Source organism: Etheostoma cragini, chromosome 8 (genome assembly GCF_013103735.1).
Source record: "Etheostoma cragini isolate CJK2018 chromosome 8, CSU_Ecrag_1.0, whole genome shotgun sequence".
Taxonomy (NCBI): Eukaryota; Metazoa; Chordata; class Actinopteri; order Perciformes; family Percidae; genus Etheostoma; species Etheostoma cragini.
Window position 1 is genome coordinate 12,991,445 of NC_048414.1, and position 22,796 is coordinate 13,014,240.

Below are 22,796 nucleotides of genomic sequence, written 5' to 3' on the forward strand. Positions count from 1 at the left end.
GGTGTGGTAACCTCTGTTTACTGGAAACCTCTACCTGACTAACAGGAGATAATCATTGTCACCGTCCTCACTGCTTATGGGGATTTCTGAGCTTGCTTTCATATGATGTTACACCAACATAGGCTGTCACATGAAAAGGATGACAGCTGAATAACAAAATGTATAACCCACACTGGTTATAGCTTTTCTTTCCTTTTCCCTGGTGTGATCAAGGTGTTTGTTCATGCGTTGGTGGGGAATTCCCTGATTATTACAAGATACTTTAATGATGCCATTTTGCACAAACATACTCCGTAATAATCAGCACACTCCTAAAACTATAGCCTGACTATGTTTATTGTTATACTTCTCTTTAATAAATTAAAAAAGTCTGCTTATAATATTCTAGACCAGGCTTGTAGTACAGTAGTAGCATCAACCCTTGGCCACCCCTCTCTGCAGCCTGGAATGGTCCAGCCCTTATTTGCATAAGATGTCTGCGGGTAGCTGCATGACCAGCAGGGGTATGTTAGGGAAAGGAGTGCATGTGGACTACATCCACATGAGTAAAGACACGGTCAGACAAGCTGCTTGTGGACTGTATTGAGAGCTTGGAGTCTTGCACTGAACCAGACGGAGTTATGTACTGTGCTCATCCTGTCTCTGGCACAGGCAACAACTCATTGATGTATTGCCACAACATGAAACCAGTGAGTACATTTATTACATATGTTTATGTTTTATATTTCAGAGGACACATGGAACTGTTTGTTTGGTGATGATGCTCCTAGACTCTTTGGTAGTCTTCTCAGATGGTCTGTTTGTTTGTTGACTTGCATAATGAATCACTGGTTTCCAGATGTATCCATAGATGTAATAGTGGTTAAAGAAAGTGTTCTCTAACTGACATCCAATTTGTTGCATCAGGAGAAAATTCATTCACGTGCAACCTGTATAAAAGTTAAGAGAATTATAACTTAACATTTTCTCATTTGCATATACCTTTTAATGAGGCCTTTCAGAGTTGGTGGGGATGCATCCTGCTCTGCACAGAACATTTGTTGGGATGGAAGGCAGTTTTATCTGATGGAATCGTGTGTGTGTGTGTGTGTGTGTGTGTGTGTGTGTGTGTGTGTGTGAGTGAGAAAGGTTTTTGTGTTTTGGGGAGGTCATATATGTTTGTGTGGAATGTGTCATTATTATTCCTTGAAGAGTTGTGTGTAGATGGTATGTAAGATCATTCTTGTTCTTACTTCAGTAGTTTTAACTTGCCAGAGTTACAAGGTAAAGGTACAACTTTGCCTATTGCTCACTTGTTTGTTTGTTTGTTTGGTTCCCCATTAAAAGCATCTACACCAAGTTAAGAATGTTATCCTTTGATAATCAAAATCAAGATTACCTACGTATCAAACAACCTCTAACAACTCACCATACACAGCCCCTAAAATAATGCTCAGTAACACCTCACTCACTTGTGGTTTTAACAATCTCATGTTGAAATGCACCGGTGAGACTCTTGCTTCCTGTTAGCAAAGCACCATGTAGTCAAGCCTAGCAGCAGAAAACATCTTGACATGAAGCAGATTGCTTCTATTTCTATTTGATTTAACCCCGCTATGTTGGAGCAGTCCCTCCACCGCTGCTGCCATTATCAAAGGCAGCTTTGATCTCTGTGAGACTAACCATATCCAGACATCGTGGATCACAGAGGCAGAAAATTGGTTGCATGTGGCTGGAGTTGGCCGTGATGGAGCACAGCATAGGCCCTGAATAGCAAGTTGATATTTCACTCATCTAGCATGGTAATGCTTTTGTACATATACAGTACAGTGGGGAAATAATCTAACTGTTTTTTTTTTTTGGTACATTGTTGATCAAAATAACTTTTAAAATGCAACTAATAGATTGCCCAAAAAGGACACGTGTTTAAAATAAGTATTTCAAGCAAATTTGAAGGTTATTTAGTATTTAAATTCTCCCTTAGTGGTGGTTTTTATTTGCTGAAAAAAGTCCCTTATCATTTGTGATGCCGTGATTGATGGTTCCTAAATCAATGCTATGCTAAAAGAGGATGCCATGGTGACGGCCCCTCTCCAATGGGGGCCAGAGAGGGCGTGCTGGGGCGGGGGTGTGACCATTATTAACGGGTCGCCTGCTATGCTGATGGTAAGGAGGACAATTGGCTTTATCCTCCGCCATATGCTGCCCATGGCGGCTCAGACGGGCCCAGTGTCGACAGGGGCTCCTCTGTTTGGCCAAGCCCACAATCACCATGGGACTCATGCCAACCAGGGTCACGGCTGCGTGTGTGTGTGCTTAAGATTGTGTGTGTGTGTTTGTGTGTGTGTGTGTGTGTGTGTGTGTGTGTGTGCGTGCGCACGTGTGTGCGTATATGCGTGCGTGTGTTTGTGTGTGTGTATGTGTGCTACCATACTCAAGACAGTCTTTAATAGCCTGCTTTACAGAACTTGTCGTCCGGGTAACTGACACCCCATTGATGCTGTGCAGGGAGGTTTATTTTCATTTCCTGGGGCACATCAAAGCAATCGAGGGAGGTGCAGGTGCAGCCCAGACCTCTTGGTGGGTTTGAGTGAGTGAGCATGTGTTTGTGTGTTTTGTCTGTATATGTGCAGTTTCTAGCCTTGTGCTTTACAATTAAAAGATAAAAAAAAAAAAAAAATGAGCCAAAGTTAAATTCTTAGCTCTGTTTGCAGTTTTTCATTTTTTTTTTTAATTAGAGTCATTAGGGTGAGACTCAGTTCTCTATTTGGTTTCTTGCTGAGGACACAAAAGAAGAAGGCCTGCAAGGAAATTTTTATTTGGGAGGAAATTGTATCTCAGTCTTCTGAAGCCAGTCAAACCTGATCATGATTAGGCCAGGGATTTCTCATGGTGAATGGTTCCTAAATCCGGATGAGGAGGTGCATGGATCTGCAGCTTATGGATTATCGCAAATGCTCTAAGTGTGCATCAGCTCTCTGCTTTGTTTCTGTAATACTGTTGCTTCAACTCACACTCACAATATTCATGTGTTTGTGTCAGTAACATTGGTCTGAGTGTTACAGACACACAGAAAAACATTGCTTGTGTACATTATGTCATGGTTCAAAGTTGACAATGCCTTAAACAAGCTCTTCTCTTTAGGTTTATGGGCAGTCTCCCACTAATGACGACATCAACCAGAACCCATCTTCACATTCGTCCAACAAGGCCCACAACAATGTGTTTGCAAGCACCTTCTTTGGTGAGCTCATAAACAATACTAAACAACCATGCCTAGATAAAGGTGCTAGATAAAATGCATTCTTTCAAAATTTGACTACAATACATCCAACAACTTTTGATATTTCACTTAAAACCCCAAACGTCCACCTCATGGTAGCGCAAGAGGGAAAGTAAGAAGAGGATCCCCTCAAGTCAGTTGGATTCAACCTCTGGGGACCATGAATGGGAACGTTAATGGCAGTCCATCCAAGAGTTGTTTAATATATATATACTCTTACGAACCACCTAAACAAATTATTCCAAAAATGGCATGAAAAAAGAATAAGTATCACATTGAAATTTGAGTAGCCTTTAAAAACTGCACATTTCCTATGATTCTCAGAGCTCACACAAAGATTGTCACATATGTTATATAAATTACCATTTTCCATCCATTGATTGACAGATAGGCTGCTGTAGAGCTTTATGATTTAACTGCTGCTTGAGATGCTGCTACAGTGCTGGCTATAACATTGTAATCTATTTCAGAGGGGACGAGCAATTCGCCCGACATCTGGAGTGCTGTAAATGGGCTGAACCAGCAGGGCTATGAAGGTGCATTGGGAGCAGCCACAACCCACCAAACACAGCCGGGAAGCTACAGCAGCCTGCAGCCGCCACAACACAGCCACCTGGTGAGATCTACCTCCAGGACTTTGGATCTTGACAGCACAGCACTTTTTAACCCCTGCTGACTGCAATGTGTGTTTGCTTACTGTTCAGGACTACTCCCTACATTCAGTGATGGCTGCTGACATGAACAGGGGTCTCCCACCAATGTCCACTTTTCACCGCAACAATACAGCATCACACACTCCATCAATCAACACCTCAGAGAATTCAACAGGTGAGGAAACGGCGAATATCATCTTCACTGCTTATTTCAGATCTGGTTAATCTGGTCTTTATTTCAATATCTTACAATTGGTGTTTTTTTTGTTTCAGTCTCAGGGCGCAAGGGACATGTGTCAGGAGGATCACAGACGGGCGATACCTTGGGCAAAGCTCTGGCCTCTGTAAGTATGCACCACCCTAATCCAATTAGCCTGGCTCATCTATGCCGTGTTATGTTCAAACAGTCAGATCAGAGCATACAGCAAAGCCCTGAGAGCCCTAGCTGTATAACGCAAAAGGAAAATAGTGGCTTGTCACGGCCTGTAACAGACTAGTGCATATTAATAAAGGGCTAGTCACGTGCTGCTGGACTTTTTATTGGCTACCGACTAGTAAAATGACCAGAATTGATGAGTTTAGTTCAGGTTACGAGCCTGCTCCAAAGGCTGTGGCAGCAGCTGTAAAACCTTACATAGAAATGACAAGTTGTGCTTTTAAAATGATCCATGCCCTACTCACACTCCTCCCCCTCCTTCTCTCTCTCTCTCTCTCTCTCTCTTTCTCTCTCTCTCTCTCTCTTTCTCTCTCTCTCTTGCGCTCTGCTGCCAGATTTATTCCCCTGATCACACCAGCAGCAGCTTCCCCTCCAGTTCGTCCACACCGGTGAGGTCTCCGTCTCCGCTGCCCAACGCAGCTGAACCTGCAGGTAAACTGGAGTAACACATGCTGCTGCAGCTGCTGCCCAGAGTGAAATATTATTTACATTCTGTATGTTCCAAACCTTTTGGGTCTTGATTTGGTTGTCTTCTTCCTCAGGTACCAACATATGGCCCCGGAGTTCAGTTCAGGCACCAGTGTCACCACACTATGAGTCTTCACTTATATCATTGGTAAAGACCTAATTTGACATCACATGCATGGTGTTAAAATTATTATTGTATCATAAATGAATGGATATATAAATAAATGAAACTCATGAGAGCAGCAAATATGATAAGGAAAAAGTGCAATAAAGTACAAAAGACAAGAAATATATACTTAATATAAAAAACTATAAAAAATACCTACACAAATTTGGACTCAAAGAAAATACCAATATAATGATTTTATACTTAGCAGCAAACACCCAGAATAAACTGTAAATGGATACACATGAGGGGAAACTAAACCTAAACTTACAGTTTAAACAGTAAATAAAGTGTGGGGACTGAATTTAGTTGGAATGATGGTAACCTTAAAGAAATGACTTAAAAACTTATGAAAATATGCTTATTTTCTTTCTTGCCAAGAGTTAGCAGGGAAGATTGATACCTTAGCTTTTAACTCAGAGGATATTAAAAACGGTGTCCAGTTTTGCAAATGCTACAAAAAAACATTTTGTTTGTAGTCTCAGGTGGAGGACAGACTAGACAGACTGGACGATGTGATCCACGTCCTGAGGAACCATGCTGTGGGCCCCACAGCCGGCCTACCCACCGACATCCACTGCTTGCTAAACCAGAACCTCCACGGCCACCTGGGATCTGCCAGCACTCTACCGCTCACCTGCCCCACTTCAGCCATGGTTAGCAACCCTTTCTTTGACGGAAGGACAGGGCAGCATGTATTGAAATCCTATGTGTGTGTGTGTGTGCGTGTGTGTGTTTCTGTGTGTGTGTGTGTGTGTACGTGTGTATGTGTGTGTGTGTTTGTGTTGGTATTCAGTTTTGGGAATTTTCCACCCACTATGTCTACATGTTTTCCTCATGTAAAGGTTATCCTTGAAATAGGAAACTGAGCACAATGGGAGAACGCTGTGACGCGTCCCCCTTGTATGGAGAGTGCACACTATGTGCAGACTCTAATTCCACTGTGGGGTGATAAGGAACGCCTGTATTGTGCGGTTCCCATTCCAGCATGTTTCCCTTTCAGCAGACACGGGGATTTTGACCCAGCTGGAGTGGAAGTACATACGGAAAGGATTTTTAGCGTAATCCTTTGGGGGAGGGGGGTATTAAATTCTCTCAATTTTATTTTTTTAAATGATGTGTCTGTACAAAGTGAATCATTCCTGAAGATAATTAGTGATATATGTAGGGTTTGTATAGTAGTTTTAAGGGAAGGATTAAGATGGTCTGAGATTAAATTAATTCTGTAGAGCGAGAGATCTATCTAGCATTACGTCGGAAATGAGGAGGCAGATGTTGGTTTTGTGACTTAGTTGTCATTGGTAAGATCTAAAAGTTGTATGTGACTGAGCCAGGCTCGCTGTCTTATGAACATATTAATATCGCATTCCTTTTGTGTGTCATAAAGGTTGAAGCTGTCAATATGAACAACAACCACTCAGCCTTCCAGAGCCGCACACAAAATGGCCACCCATATTCATCCAGACAGAGGACTCTTAAGCCCATGCAAAGTGGAGGTAAAGGCTGCTGCATATTTATATGTTTCACCTCTTTTATCTGAACGTTTGAACCTTTGAGCCATCAGGACTTAAGAAATCTTGCATTTTTAATATTTATGCTGTAGATGTTTTTAATTATGTGTGATCTCCCACAGGAGGTCAGGGAGTCCAGAGTAATCTGGAGCTGAAAATGGAAAGTGGTCATAGGGAAGAGATGATGCACACCAATCACAGTCACAGCTCTGACAGCCAGAGATCAGATGAGGAGAGCGAACACAAAACACAAGGAGAAAACAGCGGATGTAACAGGTAAACAGTACCACTTCCCTGCTTTCCTGCTTAGTAGGAAAAAAACAGCCTTCCCTTGGTCAGAAAAAGTAGTTCAGTGTGATCATTGAAGACTCACTGAGCTAAAATAATTGTGGTTTGCATGATTCATTAATAATAAAATATGAATATATATGTATTATATATGTATGTATTTTGTGAGAGTAAACCAGTACAGCAGATTTCAAAATAAAAGTCACTCACACAAAGGCAAGTAGTAGAGTCTTCTTGCCTTTTGGTTTTCCCTAATTTAAAACACGTCTGTTGGACCCCCCCGCTGTGAAGGGCAGCTGTGTCCAAGTGAGCCTATTTAGCTCTGCCTCATATTTCTTCTTCATGTTGCATTAAATTGCGGTTGATTATTTGAGGAAATAGAGGAGCTGGCATGACATGAAGTGAATGTTTGAGACTTAAATTAGTGAAAGATCTAGTTTGGTGGTGGGCTTATTGGAAAAAAATCTCTAAAACACAAAAGGTGTTTTTTTATACTATCCAACCACTGTCCTCAGTAAAAGAGTAAAATGCAGTATAGGATGATTTTTCACTGCACTTGCAACTTGCATTGGTCGGCAACTAACAACTTTTTTCATTACAGAATGATCTGCCGATTATTTTTCTCAATTAATCAAAATACCTATGTTACAATTCTCCAGAGGCCAGTGTGATGTTAAAGGATTGCTTTCTCCGACAAACAGTCCAAAACCCCAAAATATATTCAAATTAGAGAATTAAACAGCAAATAGGGGGGGGGGGGGGTTCAATTTCTAATTGCTTTTCTGTTTCATCAACTATCAATAAATCAACAAATAGTTTCAGCTGAATCAGACTTAATCGTTGATGATGAAGGATAGCATTTTAGATTTATGAACATGTTTTTTAATCTAAATGGGCCAGACTGTACATCTTAAAAATCTCACAAATTATCAAAAAAATTGAGTCCGGGTGTCTCCAGTTTCAAACATCACTTAAGGACAAAGCATGTTTTTCTTTTTTTTTTTATATTTATAATCTAGGTGAGGGAAATCGATGTTGGCATATGTACGATCGCCCAGCAACACGTTTTCTACTAGACACGTTTCTTTGTTTTGGTTTCTTTTTCAAACTAAATGAGACAATTATTGAAAATGAAACAATTTATTAAAAGGTGACTAAAAGTGCATCTCTTGTCTTTCTATAGTTGAGATGTGCAAAAAAGAAAAAAGAAAAATTCTAAAATAATTACACTCATGGATTATATTATTAATAAATATGCGCTTGATCACATTAGCATTTTGTCAATATACTATGTAAGCCCATTTCACAGAACAAATGAGGATATCTCAGATGACAACAGGAGACTCAATTACATGATGTCAGCTCAGTGACCAGCAGAGGGCAGAGAGACCCACAAAATAACTCAACTCTCATGTGTGATTCACTGAAGCTTTAACATCAGTCAAATCTGTAACTGTTAATTAGCATCCTTACCAGTGTTTCTCATAAATCCGAACTATAAATTATTGTTGTAGTATCCATGAGGATGAGGATCTGAGCCCGGAGCAGAAGGCCGAACGTGAGCGTGACAGGAGGATGGCCAACAACGCCCGTGAGCGTCTGCGTGTGAGGGACATCAACGAGGCCTTTAAGGAGCTGGGCCACATGTGTCAGCTGCACCTAAAGAGTGAGAAGCCACAGACCAAGCTGCTTGTGCTGCACCAGGCAGTGGCAGTGATCCTTAGCCTGGAACAACAAGTCAGAGGTCAGTGTGTCCTAAAATGGTTCAATGTCAAGTCAAATATGTAATGTAGAGTGAAGATTGAAACCACCAACGAGGGAGTTAGTGTACGACAGTAACCAGTTGGTTACAGACTCTAAACATGTTTTTAGTCACAGTTTATCCAGAGTGAAATATCTTTTTAAACCTTGGTAGCAACACAGTTGGCTTTTGACACAATTAGCAGAAATTGGGCCACATTATCATTTCTTCTGTCATATCCACCTGATGAATGTAAGTTTTAGTTCTGCCAACTAACTCCTGAGAGAAATATCATCAGCTGCAAAATGCTCCACTATGTTCACGAGCTAATCACTAACTTTATCCGTTTGCTGTTTGATGCTGGGCAGGTAGTGTACAGTGGGCCTTTTGACCCAAAACCACACTGATGAAAGCTTAGAGAGTGAACCAAAACATTAAAGCTACGATCCGTAAAATGAAAACAATGAGCTGAGTGATACAGAAATCTAGTGCATTGTCCATAGGTTTGTTACGAGTGACATATTTTACAATACATGTCGTCAAATTGATCAATAATTTACAAACATTGATTAGAACCGCTTTAAAGCCACTGTGACACAATAATTGGTTATACACTTTGATTAATAATGACCGAAAAGTCCACATCCAGAGCAGAATTCCTGAAGTATTTTCCCAGAACCAAAATTCCTGAACCTGCAATACAAAGGAGTACACGTCTTCAACTTCTTTATTTAGTCAAACGTTAACCCATTGTTGAATCCCACAGAGAGGAACCTGAACCCGAAGGCAGCGTGTCTGCGGAGAAGAGAGGAAGAGAAGGCGTCTGCACACATGACGGATCCACAGTCCATGCATCTCGCGTTCCATCCCAGCCTGACAGACCCAGCAAACCCCATGGGCCACCTCTGAGCATCTAATAATAACTACTGCAAATCCAGCAATCAAGTAGGAAACATTCACTTTTGTAGCGTAAACAGTTCCCATCTGAGAAAATCTTCAATCAATTTCCAAAATGATAGATGCATGTTATATATTTTTTAGCCAACAGAAAATATATGTTTCTTTTAGGAATATTGTTGTGAACGCTACCAAACAATATTTGAAACTTTACTGCAATAATATTTATATGAGAGGTCTCATTTTGTAATTATCTTTGATCTTTTTGATGTCCAGATGTTGCATGAAGTACACCCCAGGAAGCATCCAGCTGTTTTTGGACATCCAGTGTTTCTTTTAAATTCGGACCAGAGTGGAAGGTGTCCACCTCTCAGTTAAACAATCATCTCCTCACTTCCAAAACGGACTTCTAACTTTGTGCCTAAACTTAACTTGTAACAGACAAATGCATTTTAAGCTGCAGATACTTTGTACATATTTTGTATATTTATTGATTGTCTGTATGTTTTGAATACACCTGAAAGGAAGAAACCCGATAGTGACAACGTGTCATCTGCAGTTTTTAAGTTTTTTGGCTGATCCAGAAAATGTTTCTGACAGTGTATTACTATAATATTTACCAGGTACACTCGTGATTTCCACCAGCTCAGAGGACTGACATTCCCACATCTGTGTGTTCAGACAACAGTTTGTCCTGTGGTGTGTGTGAGCTGTTCTGTTTTTGTGTGTGTGTGTGTGTGTGTGTGTGTGTGTGTGTGTGTGTGTGTGTGTGTGTGTGTGTGCGCGCGCGCGCAGGAGTTTGACCATTCTATGAATGAACAGATTTCCGTGAATGTTCTTAAACATGTGGGCATAATCTGTTATTTGTTACAAATATGTGTTATATTGTAGCACTGTTGACAGGATTACATTTAATGATACACTGGTGGACAGAATCCTTCTTCTTCTCAGTGTAATTGTTGCTCTTTGAACGTAGTCCAAGCTCTTTGCATGTTCTCTTTACATTTTTTTATAAGTTATGTAACTTATCTTTTATACAAATATTGTGAATTTCTCTATTTACTTTTATATGAGAAAACTCTTGTGCAGTTTCACTAGATGTAGCCACAGTTCATGCTCTGAGCAATACAGTATTGCAGAATAATGTATGTCTTGTTTGCTTATCACACTGCTTAACAAATAACAAATAATAATCAAAAATGATCTGAATAAAATCATGACATGTACAGTACGTGTACAGTTTGAAGTAGCCTAAAGGCATGTGTCAAACCGATAATGTAGCAATAAATGTCTTTTTTTCAAATAGTTTGTGTCTGTATGTTCTGTAATATGTTTTAGTAAAACACGTGCACACACCAACTGTACTGCATACTGTACAGTACAGTAGTACAGTATTGTTTAGAAAAAGGTACTCAAAGCCTTTATTTAAGTAAAAGTACTAATAAAACAGTGTAAAACTACTCCATTACAATCGCATTCAAAAGTGTACTTAAGGAAAAGTATAAATAAAACTAAATATTCTCTGCAAAATGCACTTAAAGTATCACAAGTAAAAGTACTTGGCCTTTGTGACTTATAAATTACCAAATACTACACTTTGAGAAGTTTGTAGTCATTGTTAGATTGTTATTGGGATTCAACTGTTGCAGCTGGTCCATGTGCAGCTAGTTTTAAAGTTTTTCCAGTGGTTTTCAACCTAGGGGTTGGGCCTCTACCAAAGAATGGTCACAAGACATATCTGGGGAGTTGTGATCTGATTAATGTGGTAGGAAGGTTAAAAAGGCAACATTGTCAAGGTAATGGATGTGAAGTACAAAGTTCTAAAAGAAACAAGTTACACTGTATCATATCAAGAAAATGATACAGTGTAACTTTACCACGTTTAGTAAAGCCTGAGCTCTATGGCAGCAAAGACTGAACATTACAAACTGCATTAGCTAAAAGAAATAGTTTTCACAAAGTTTCTGTCAAATACTACAAAAATACAATCTAATTACAGTTCTCTCCTGTCAACTCTCCAATAAAAGACTTTCACATAGTTTGTGGTCTATTAATAGAAGAGCTCCCATTCAGAAACCAATTCAGAGAAAAACATGTATCTAAAGCCATCATAAAAAGATGTAATTCAGGGGCACCTGAACGATCCAAAATAAGTTGTTTTTTTTATCCATTATCCCCACATAAACTTTTTTTTACAAAGAAAGAAGTCCAACTGAAACCCAAATATGTCACAGGACAACTACTGCCTCTGTCCTCTAATGTGTTATGTGTTCATTAAAAAGATATAAAAGCAATTTACGAGAAGAATGTTGTCTCTCCAGGTGTCCTTAAACTGTTTTGGGAACGTTTAACCTCCTTAATCCCTCTAACACTCTTTGTTGGTCATATTTATATATGTTCCGATAATTTTTTGTTTCCTATAAATCCATGTGTGTCAGCATATTAAGCACTTAGCTTCAGAAAGTCATATGGATTGAATATCTGACACAGAGGCGGCAGTGAACGCCTCTCTGAGCGGGACAGGGATCGTGTCCGGGTGGAGGCAGGACGGGCTGAGCCACAGAAGAAGAGGAGGAGGAGGAGGAGGACTCTGTTCAAAACTACTCAGACGGGAAACACAGCTGGGAAGTTTCAGCTCAAATCGATGTTTTTACAACGGGTGTTTCCTTAAAATAACAACACGATATTCTTCTACAGCCACTTGTAGTGTGTCTGCGGGGCTCAGTGGTGAGTTTCGGGATGTAAATGTAGCCTTTACAACTACTCTGGGTACTTTTTCATCTTCTTTCTTCATCAGTGAGTATAATGCTACAGTTTTTTGTGTGATAGACTTTTGGATTGATGTTTCTTAGATTAATTAACCTTGATTTAATGTGCCAGTGTGTGTTTTCGCAAACTGGCACGTTAGACTTTACAGTCAAAAGGGTGATGTAAAGTTTATTTAGTAAAACCGGATCAACGCAGATCCGCAGCACATTTTCACAGCCTACCTGCATGGGATTCACTCATAAAGAGTCAAACTTCAAAAGTGTATTTAAAAGTGTGATTCCCACAAGAAAAAAATAAATAAAATAAAAAATCCTTTCATATAGCCTAGGCTATTGGACAAATGCATTGGAACTTTGGAGTAATTTGAAGTAAAATGTTTCTCTTTGTTATAAAGCACAAATTATTAAAGGTTTATAAGCTGTACCAAGTGGTGTTGCTAAAATTAATACATATTTTACAAAAGTTTCATGGAACAGTTATAAGCTATTAATAAGAACATAATTTGGTTTGCCAAGTTGTACAAAATCTTGGTCCACCATGACACTGCAAGTGTCAAAGGGATGATGGAAGAGGATTTAACACAACCTGAAAATCCAAAAGTTGTTCTTGTTAAAGACTTAATAACTGATTTATAAAACATTGATAACCTTATTAAAACAATTAGAGAACCTAAAACTTTAAAACCGTAAAGTGTGCCTTATTAGAAAGTGATACCAATGGGCAATTTGTTATTATTATTGTAAATAATCTGCAAACTGTTGTAGTATTTATTAAAGCCACCAGGATAGTGCTCTTAAGAAGATGTTTTGTCTCCTGCACTACACCTCCTTTGTTTTAGTGGCTCACAGTAACATATTTGATGACAAACACTTTCCTCAAGTGTCATACCACAAAGTGGATGACGACTTGGAGACCCCGGCCAGTTGTAGTCGTCATGCAGTTGTACAATAGTACACTGTCATGAGCACACAGGAGGAGCTGTTGTCATTGCACAGCAATATCAGACTCTCCTCAGTGTCCATTTATTCTTCATGTTGGCTGAATGCAGCAGTGTCAGGAGCTCCTTGGATATGTGTCATTGTGTCCCAGTGTGGCGCTGACCCTGCTCCAATGTTGTGTAAACACCAAACTCCGATTCTCCAGTTCCCATGCAGGGTCTGACAGCCTACTTCAGTGTCATTTTTAACATGTCGGTTTGTTTTTTCACCAGTTCATCTGTTAATCTAGCAGAGTCAGGATGGAGTCTCACAGACTGAGCGGCTCACCGGATATCAGGATACAGAAGAGCTGCATACAGCAACACAGTCCCAGAGGCAGCCAGGACAACCTGTTTGGAGTCAGGGTGCAGATCCAAGGGATTAAAGGTCAACCCTATGTGGTCCTGAACAGTTCTGGCCAGGAGATCCATCGGGACGTCTCAGTCATCACTCACCAGGCGGGGTACAATCCTGGCATGGTGAGGAGGTCTGTGGATGAAAGACATTCTCCCTCTGAGTCACTGAGGACTGCAACCCCCTCCGTGTTTCATTATCAGAATCACCCAGAGATTCTGAGACCTTATGACCCTGAAAGCAATAACCTGAACTTAGTCCTTCCTTCAGCAGCTTCAGTTGCTCGACCTGGAGAGCTCAACACTGGCCTTCCTTCTGAGACTGCTAAGGTGACCAAACCCAGGATCCCTCTGCCCGCTGCGGGCACAATGGAAGACCAGAGTGAGGTGGCCCACAACAAGACACCTTCCTCATCTAGACAAGTCCCTGCAAGGTCCCCAAACTCGGTGGGTACAGACTCCTTCCTATCAGTGGGGAAGCTAATAAGCCAATTCAACAGCAGCCAACGGAGGGGAAGGCCAGGCCCAAGGAACAGGTTGGACCCAGAGCAGTGTAGAAGGTCGCACAGCGTGGACAGTGTTCCAACCTCATACTCCTCGTCCTCGTCCTCTTCCTCCAGCAGTGCCTCGTCTCTGAAGGGCATCAGGGGTGAGACCCCAGGTGGGATATATCCTCCGGGGTCAGCCAGGGCCCGACTCCTTGACGGAAAAGCCTCTTTGGCAAGGGAGGAGAACAAGCCCAGCACACTGCTTAAAGGACACCATGGAAAAGAGACGGTGTCTCCACATGCTGCAAAATTACTTCAGAGAGCAGAGAAACCGTCCTTCTCCAGGTTATGTAGTGACCAGACTGATGAATCTGATGAAAGAAAAACACAGGTAAAGAGATTAGCACCAGGGCACAGTTGCCATATAAAAGGGTGTATTTATTTGCTGTATGTTCCTTAAACAGGTCACTCCTGATCTTCTGAAAGGACAGCAAGAACTCTCAGTAGACCCACCTGAAGACACAGCAAAACAAATACTATTCACTTACCTCCAGGATGGGTAAGCGCCGCTCAGCACTGAGCACTTTTAGTTAAAGACATGGTTTGACATTTTGGGAAATATAGGCAATTTGCTTTGAGCGCTAACTCTTGGTAAGAAAGCGAAAAAGCATATTACCTAAATGTTGAATTATTCCTTTAAAACAAGTTTGCATTTGCACTTTCAGCTCCAAAGTTGTAAAATGAAAAGATTTGTCTTCTTTCTCTTTTTTTAACCCAAGACATTTTAGTGATTAGCTTGTGGGATCATGTAGTGTAGTCAGATAAGGCGGTTCTGCTCCAGCTGTGTGTGCTCATGCAGCAGTCAGGAATGCAGAGCATATACTTCTTTTCTTCATCAGATGGAAAGTTTTTATGATCCATCAGTGGCTTTTATAAAAAAAAAATTGCTGGAGTAGTGTAATGTAGAGTAGTGTAAAAACAGCTGTGAAAAGAGTGCCATGTTTTTGTTTAGCAACTGATTACATGTAATGCTATCATTACACCCTGTCAGTACTGTTAGACTGTTTGTGAAATATTTTTCTTGCTTTTTAGGACAACTGATGATGACTCCACCACTCAGAAGAAAGTCACCCAGCTGCTTGAAAGGGTCAACAATGTCAAGTGGAAGACGGTTGAAAATGTGGAGGAGGAGGAGGAGAAAGTGTGTGTTAGGATGAGATGTTTGCCAGTGTTGATCACTGATAATCATGATTTAATGTCTTGGTCTGAAACTAACCATAATGTTGGGCGTTTCCACGTATGTAGGGTTGTGCAGCCGAGGTGAAGATTTTGCAGGAGAAACAGGCAGCGCTGGAGAAGGAAGTGTCTGAATTAAAGCAAAAACTGGAAACTGAGATCAAGGTGCAGTGCAGTCCCATCCTGATGGTTTATCTCTAAAACACTCCCTTATTTTTCCTGTGACTGATGACATTGTTGTGTTGTGCAGAATGAAAAGACCCTAGCCAAGGCTTGTGAAAAGGCCAGGACAGAGAAGAAGAAACTTCAAGAAGAGTTGGCCAAAAGTCAGAAGGAGCTCTGCAAACTCAGCAACAGACTGGCTGAGATTGAGGCCAAACTTCAGTCTACCAAACACGAGTACGAATCTGACCTCTGGGTCATTCAGGAAGTTTACAATGAAAACTATGCTATGTAAAAAATATACAAATCTTATCAGCTAAATAAGGGCAGCTATACTCTCCCAAAATGTTGAATTATTCCTTTAAATGATTCCTCTGGGTGTCTTTTTAATCAAACAAAGTTAGATGTTTTTTATTGCTATTGAATGGGACAGTTTTGAAATGCAGAACCAAATAGAATACCTCAATGCTATGTTCCACTTCATTTAACTAAGCTTCTGCTCGTACTCTAGGGTCAGTCAGGTGAACTGAGATGTATGATCTGATGACTCTTAAACCTTAAAGCACGTTAAGCAGGCTTCTTTCCTTAATCTAAAATATGGAACTAAAATTATATCTGTCTTTCCTGCATACTTTTTTTGTATGTTGTCAGGCTGACTCAGATGAAGGCAGAGAGAGAGAGATCTAAGATGGAGATGAAAGACCTTCAGCAGCAGCTCTCTGAGATGCACGATGAGTTGGACCAAGCCAAGAAAGCAGAGGTGATAAATACCGAGAAAGAAGTCCTTATGGAGGTAAATGAAACCAGATGAACAAAATCCACTTCACAAATCAACAGCGTCTGTAAAGATCCTTTGTGGTATTTGGATGGATGTCTTTCAGGATGTGGCGCAGCTGCGAGTGGACTTTCAGGAGATGCTGCAGGTGAAGGAGGAGCAGGAGGATATGCTGCACCGCAGCGAGAGGGAGCTCAGCGCCCTGAAGGGGGCGCTCAAAGAGGAGGTGGAGACTCATGACACATACATTGCCGCTCTGAAGGAGGAATATGAGAATGAGCTTGAAATGCTGCTCACCGATTTAAAGCTGGCTAAAGAGGTAAAAGGGCATGACATGCATATCTACTGCTTCTCTTTTTTTCCTAAAGCTAAAACATGGTTTCATCAATTATTGTTCCATCCTGTGTCACAGAACAGTGCTCTGCTGGGTCAAGAGAAGGATGAAGCAGAGAAAGAGAGAAGTGCAGCTAAAGTGCAGTTAAAGGAGCTGAGCCAGGACAGAGATATGCTGAGAGGAAAGGTGCAGGAGCTGAACAGCAAGGTGGATCAACTGAGTCAGGCAATCCAGGAGTGTAAAGCCACAGAGAGACTGCTGGAGCAGAGCGAAAAGCAGCTGGAGGTGGGAAACTTTATGGAGACAAGAGGAACATATCTAGTTTACTCTTTATTGTTATGTTTCTAAATGTTTTTATCAACATTTATCTTACTGATGTGATCTATTCTGCCGTGTTCTATGTTTTCCTTGTTCCACAGAGGGAAAAGCAGCAGGTTGAGGAAGCGCTGAAAGATGTGAGGAGGAATGAGGAGGAGATGTGTCAGTCTAACCAGTCTCTACTCACTCGCTTAGAGGACGTGCAGGTAAAGCAAGATTGCTGTTAGCTTCAGAGTAACCGCTTCATGGAATTTAAGTGGCCTAAGTCTCACATGCATACCATGTAACTACAATATACTTTGTTGCATGCCATCCCCTCTCTCCTCGTTTCTTGCCTCTCTACAGCGTGTACTGTCTTTTTTAGCCTTGCTTGGAAGCTCACAGTCATTCCGTTTCGTCTGTGTGTGTTTTTCCCAGGGTAAGTTAACCAAGCTAAACTATGAACACAGGGACCTGAAGGAGAAGCTTAAGGAGGAGAGGAAACAAATAGAGGAGCTGTGGAAGACTAAAACTGAGCTAGAGGATGTGAGGAGGCTGCAGGACCGGAGTGTGGAGCAACTGCAGAGGAAGGTGAGAGGTGGACTTGGACTATTTATTGGCCCCAGGGCAACATTTGGAGCAAATCTGTTATCTAAACTCTGAAGCCATTCTTGTTTCTACACCCAAAGAAGTCCACTTCTCTCACTGTAGAAGCTCTTTGTTTGTCTCAGATGAATAGCATTATGGAGGAGTGCGAGGCTTCTACAGATGTACTTCAGAACCAGATCGATGAGACCAGAGAAAAGAGTCAGAGGGAGTTGGACGAGCTGCGGAGACAGCTGCAGGAAAAGGGAGCAGAGCTGGAGAAATACCGACAGGCAGCCAAAAAACTTCAGGAAGAGGTGTGGTACTCATTGTCTCTCTGATTCATTGGCATGTGACTACAACTGACTGAGTCACCAATAACATAAAACGAAAAGTCAACACTAAGATAAAAACCAGTTTATTTTTTGTAAGTACGTTTTTTTAGTAAGTATTTTTTGTCTTATTAGGTCTTAATGGATCTTAAAACAATTTTCAATTCAATGAAAGTTTTTTGTGAGTTTTTAAAGCAATACATAAAAGTAGCTAAGTACCTAACAGCAGACATTGCATGTTACCTTATCTTACAGTGTGTGTTTGTTCTGTGGTCTGTCATGTGTTCAGCTGCTTCCTCTGGAGGAGGATCTGCGGCGGTGTCGCAGGGAGCAGCAGGAGGCCCAGCTGAGGGGCCGGCAGCTGGAGCAGAAGGTGGAGGAGCTGGAGGAGAGGAACACAGCCATGGTGGTAGAGCGAGAGCGCCAGTTCAAAGTCATGGAGGTAAAGGTCTCAGCAACCTTTACTTAGGAAACTAAGTCCCAGAAAGCCAAACTTTAGGGGTCAAACATGGGTCTAGACACTGGATCCTAAATTTCATCTTTCGTTAGATCTTCTCTGACTGGCCATCCCTAGTTTGCAAAGCAATTTTATTTTTTTATGAATCTGTGGTCTCCAAGCCCAGGCTGACTTCTCAGACTTTGGAAACCTCCCTCCAGGCACCAAAGACATTATACAACTGTTTTCACAGGCTGAGTGGTATTTAATATGATTAGTACACTGAAGATGTTTCAATTTGGAAGAGTGCAACATTAAGATGCTGTCACAAGATAAACATGAATCTAAATAATAGGTTTACCTTGTCACAGTGCAGAATGTAGAAAATTAATTATATTTACATAAACGTTACGTTAGTATCAATCATTTGTTGCTAAGGGATGAACACAGAAGAAGACAAATTACCCACACACTGCTCTCACATTGCCATTTTTTCTTTTTTTGGCATATTTTGGACAATATTTTGACCACAAATTGTCTGACCGTCATTTTGTGCAGATTACTGTTGCTCAACACCTGCAAAGAATTTATAACGCGTCTTGTTTTTTAACAAATGCCAAAGGAAATCAAATATCTCTAAGCTTACAGTAGATATCATCCTTAAGTCACACTTTAAACATATGCGGAGTACTTAGATGACAACAGCAATGTTCCCTGGTATAATAACATATTGTATATGTGTTTGCTAAAAACCGATGATCATCTGGAGCTTTCAATTAAAATTGGTACTTACTCGCACTAGAGTGCATGTGCTTCAGTTGTTCAAGTTACATGTTTTGAAGTGTCCATCTGATCAGGTGCCAGTATTTGCACTGTAAACTATAAGGGTGCTGAGAGTGCCGTAGCAACAACATCTCAAAGCTCAGCACTGTTTGTCTTGTTGATTACAAAATATCACACAATGACATCAGTGTGATGACTGTTGATACTGTGTATCGACTGAGGAAGTTCATGTTTACATGTGTACAAAGTTATCAGACCTGTCTGTGTGTTCTCATTCACTCTTTCCCCCTTTTCCAGTGTCAAACACTCATCCATTCAGCAGTTAAGAAACAATCGAAATCTTTTCAGATGTTATTTACTACGTCTCACTGCATTTATTTCCACAGCTTTATTCATAAATTATCACCCAATACCTTTCACAAATAAGTCAGTCAGTTTTCTAACCACAGCCTCAAGAGAATGATTAATCATGTCCTCTGTACTTGTAAACATTACAGCGCAATGCAACATTCATAAACTTGCCACATTTTTCATGTGTTCCTCTTCTCTCAGGGACGTATCAGCCAACTAGAAGAAGATCTTAATGATGAGCGCAGCAGTGCTGACCGCCTGATGGAAAGATTAGACAAAACCAAAGAGCAGGCAGGTCTACTCCCTCACTCTCATATTGTATTTGCTAACAGTCATACATTTCCCCAGCTGTGAAGAGACAACCCTTTAGTCCTACATCTGTTCCTATCAGAAACAGATTTAGAGCTGAGTACTCATATTTCCTCTCAGACATTTTTTGTTTTGTTTATTAACTTCCACTTTATATCATCCCTGATATATGCCTGAACTGTACAGACTTCATACATGTTTCTTTATCTCTGGTGTTGCCTCACGTTCTCAGTGCGCCTGTAAAGTAGGCCACCATTCATTGAAGGAAAGGAGTGCAGACTAATTGACACAAAACACAGTGCAAGACAAAAAAACAGCAAACTATTGTGAGCAGCTATTCATACTCCCTTCACTGGGCCTCTGGGTGGTATTAGAGAGGAGAGAGCCTTCAGATCTGATGTGGCTGCTCAGACCAGACAGCATTTCCTCTGACTTAAGGAATTAAGCTGAGAACTTTTCATTTAACCTGAATAGTGCTTGTCAACAGGTGCTGCCCTTTTTAATTAGGTAGACTGTGTTTTCAGTCAGTATGTTAGACAGTACATAGAAAGTACAAGCCCACATTGAACTCTATTGTTAGAAATTTGCGTAAAGATATAGTTAGGTATTCAGAGCTCATGTTTTATGCTTCTTACATTTACTTTATGCTATATATTTTGACTGAATGCCAGTGGTGGAATAATTATCACATCCTTTACTAATACAATACCAATACAACAATTAAAAAATATGTTTCACTAAGTTTTCAGTACATTTCACTTGTAAAATATGTTTTATACTTTTACCCTTTTTGAGTCTCATTCAAATGAAACCACGTGAGAAGTTCAGAGACTAAAGGTAACCCTTGTTGATCTGCCAACAACTCAAATACATCAGAAACATGACAAGAGAAGTCACATTTGGATATGCTGAATTGATTTTTCTTTATGTAAAATCTTAATCTGGTCAACTGCAGCTGTCAGTTAAATATAGTGGCGTAGAAGTATCAAGTAGCAAACAATGGAAATACTCACAAAAGTATGACTACCTAAACATTTTACTTTTAATACAGTACTTCAGTAATTGTACTTAGTTACTTTCCTGCTGAATGCTGAAAGCTGTTCCCTCTTTGTGTGACAGATGGATCAGATGAGGAACGAGCTGATGCATGAGAGAGCAGTCAGGCAGGACCTTGAGTGTGACAAGCTGAGCCTGGAGAGACAGGTCAGGACCTCCGACACCATGCACAAAAACAGAGTTCTTTATTTTGACAGGATCTGACCATCTTATCCAAAATCCTATCGGAAAATCCACACTTGGGTCCCCTGATTTTATTATTATACACATATGTGACATATGTTACATATGTACTTTTTACATTTTTACTACTTTTATTACTATACATATATTTAGAATTTATTATTATTGCTAATATTTTTTTTCTCTTTCCCATTTTTGCTCTTATCATGATTGCATATTGGCCTTGTAGTACGTCCTCTAGTATGCCATCGCAAGTGAAAAGAAAATCCACTTGTATCGTGTTTTATGCGTTTCCTTCCTCATAAAAGGATTGTTTTAAAAAATGTGAAACCTGCATTGTTTACATCCACGTTTACAAGTTTCTTCTTTCCTGCCTTTTCTGGCACAATGATGGATTTCCTCAATGGAATAATGTGAAACCATTGGCTGGACGGTGTATTGCGCCATCTGCCTGATTGAGTGTACGGATGTGTGTACTCCTTTGACGTTGTTCCTTAGCACTACTACTGGTCAAAGACTCCCCTGGATATCTCTAAACTTTGTCTAATTTATGATTTGTTTTTGTTTTATTCCCTCTGTCAGAATAAAGACCTGAAGAGCAGAGTGACTAATTTGGAAGGATCGCAGAGGCCAAACCAGGATTCACTCGTCTCCAAACTGAACAGCCGCATCCAGGAACTCGAGGAAAGGTTGCAAGGAGAAGAGAGGTGAAAGCCTGCACATTAAATAATGACTCTATGTATGCTCTAGGTATATTTTTTACTATTATCTGTATTTATATTTTCCCATTACAATTACTTACTTTTTCAACATTATTTATATTATGGTACTTACTTTTGCTGTATTATTTAATTACATATTATTCATTTTAATTTCACGTCAGTTTTACTTAGTTACGTTGCAATATTTTTCGTACTATAGCTACCTTACTTTAATGCCACTTTACATTCATTCAATATTTTTTGCACATTGTCTGCTACATTTTACTGCGCAAAACTGCTGCTGTTACAAGTGAATTTCCGTATTATTTAATCTAATCTTACAGCGCTTAACAAAAAAAAATATATGCAGATTTATATTTACCAGCGCAGGATAACACTTTGGATTACGGTTCCATCAGATACTTGACTTCATGGTAGCTGTCAAGCACTGAACCCACTCATATCCCTTTCCCTGTGGTTGTAAGAGTGAGAGTATCTCTGGTCTGAAACGAACTAGGAAGGTGTTGAGTTACAGAAAGCTGCGGCAGTGATGTGATCTCTTCGTGCTTTTGCTCTCAGAGACAACAACAGCCTGCAACAAGCGAACCGCAAGCTGGAGCGCAAAGTGAAGGAGATGAAGATGCAGACGGACGACGAACACATCAATCTGCAGAGCCAGAGCGACCAGGTAGACACGTCTTTAACTGCAAAGGAAAAAACAAAGTTGTAGTCAGGAGCTGCAGACTTGTGATTCAATATCTTACTTTTGTGAACTCTGCAGCTGACTCAGAGACTGAAGACGGCAAAGAGGCAGATGGATGAGGCGGAGGAGGAGATTGAGCGTCTGGAACATGCCAAAAAGAAGTTGCAGAGAGAACTGGATGAGCAAATCGAGGCTAACGAGCAGCTTCATGGCCAACTTAGCTCACTACGGAATGAGATGAGGTGAACACTCACCTTCTGCCACTGAGTTTCTGCCTTGAATATACAGTGTTCACATCCAATCATGTCATTCTTTAACTCCAGTCATTTTTTTTTTTTTACATTAACAGGCGTAAGAGGAAATCACCTCCACTCAATAAGGTCCTGGAGGACGATTTGAACGACGTGGATGACATTGGATCTGATTGACTGACATGTGATTAACACAAAATGCTGTCCAACAACAATTTCTGGACTTTATTAATACAAGTTGGGCTTACTGTGATATTATGCTTCAACACAATTTCATTAACAAACTCAGGTGT

The 22,796-nt window shown here is 40.5% G+C and overlaps 2 protein-coding genes across 4 annotated transcripts; both read left to right on the plus strand.

Moving 5' to 3' along the window:
• The first annotated feature begins 481 nt into the window (after positions 1–481).
• Positions 482–10,727, plus strand: LOC117949644 (transcription factor 12-like). Its single transcript, XM_034880109.1, has 13 exons — positions 482–689; positions 3,124–3,223; positions 3,733–3,878; positions 3,967–4,090; positions 4,189–4,259; positions 4,687–4,783; positions 4,894–4,967; positions 5,465–5,641; positions 6,373–6,481; positions 6,619–6,772; positions 8,299–8,528; positions 9,292–9,470; positions 9,699–10,727. The coding sequence occupies exons 1-12, from the start codon at positions 621–623 to the stop codon at positions 9,432–9,434; spliced, it is 1,494 nt and encodes a 497-aa protein (XP_034736000.1). The 5' UTR covers positions 482–620; the 3' UTR covers positions 9,435–9,470; positions 9,699–10,727.
• Positions 10,728–11,924: 1,197 nt separating this feature from the next.
• LOC117949621 (cingulin-like protein 1) lies at positions 11,925–22,756 on the plus strand. 3 transcript variants are annotated; one of them, XM_034880039.1, is made up of 19 exons: positions 11,925–12,046; positions 13,402–14,400; positions 14,474–14,568; positions 15,102–15,210; positions 15,315–15,410; positions 15,496–15,644; positions 16,059–16,200; positions 16,289–16,501; positions 16,595–16,801; positions 16,936–17,040; positions 17,252–17,404; positions 17,545–17,715; positions 18,020–18,172; positions 19,502–19,591; positions 20,729–20,812; positions 21,431–21,555; positions 22,129–22,237; positions 22,331–22,494; positions 22,602–22,756. In XM_034880039.1, the coding sequence occupies exons 2-19, from the start codon at positions 13,429–13,431 to the stop codon at positions 22,678–22,680; spliced, it is 3,216 nt and encodes a 1,071-aa protein (XP_034735930.1). In that variant the 5' UTR covers positions 11,925–12,046; positions 13,402–13,428; the 3' UTR covers positions 22,681–22,756. The 3 variants fall into 3 exon arrangements, with proteins under 3 accessions (XP_034735930.1, XP_034735932.1, XP_034735931.1); XM_034880041.1 differs by lacking the exon at positions 11,925–12,046 and adding an exon at positions 12,058–12,149; XM_034880040.1 differs by lacking the exon at positions 11,925–12,046 and adding an exon at positions 12,060–12,218.
• Positions 22,757–22,796: the final 40 nt, after the last annotated feature.

Bases quoted from the DNA above. Each gene is read 5' to 3' on its own strand.
- LOC117949621 (XM_034880039.1), top strand. From the start codon at position 13,429: ATGGAGTCTCACAGACTGAGCGGCTCACCGGATATCAGGATACAGAAG. The intron at 16,502-16,594 runs GTAAAAGGGCAT...CCTGTGTCACAG, and splicing joins ATTTAAAGCTGGCTAAAGAG to AACAGTGCTCTGCTGGGTCA. The intron at 21,556-22,128 runs GTGAAAGCCTGC...TTTTGCTCTCAG, and splicing joins AGGTTGCAAGGAGAAGAGAG to AGACAACAACAGCCTGCAAC.
- LOC117949644 (XM_034880109.1), top strand. From the start codon at position 621: ATGTACTGTGCTCATCCTGTCTCTGGCACAGGCAACAACTCATTGATG. The intron at 4,784-4,893 runs GTAAACTGGAGT...CTTCTTCCTCAG, and splicing joins CAACGCAGCTGAACCTGCAG to GTACCAACATATGGCCCCGG. The intron at 8,529-9,291 runs GTCAGTGTGTCC...TGAATCCCACAG, and splicing joins CCTGGAACAACAAGTCAGAG to AGAGGAACCTGAACCCGAAG.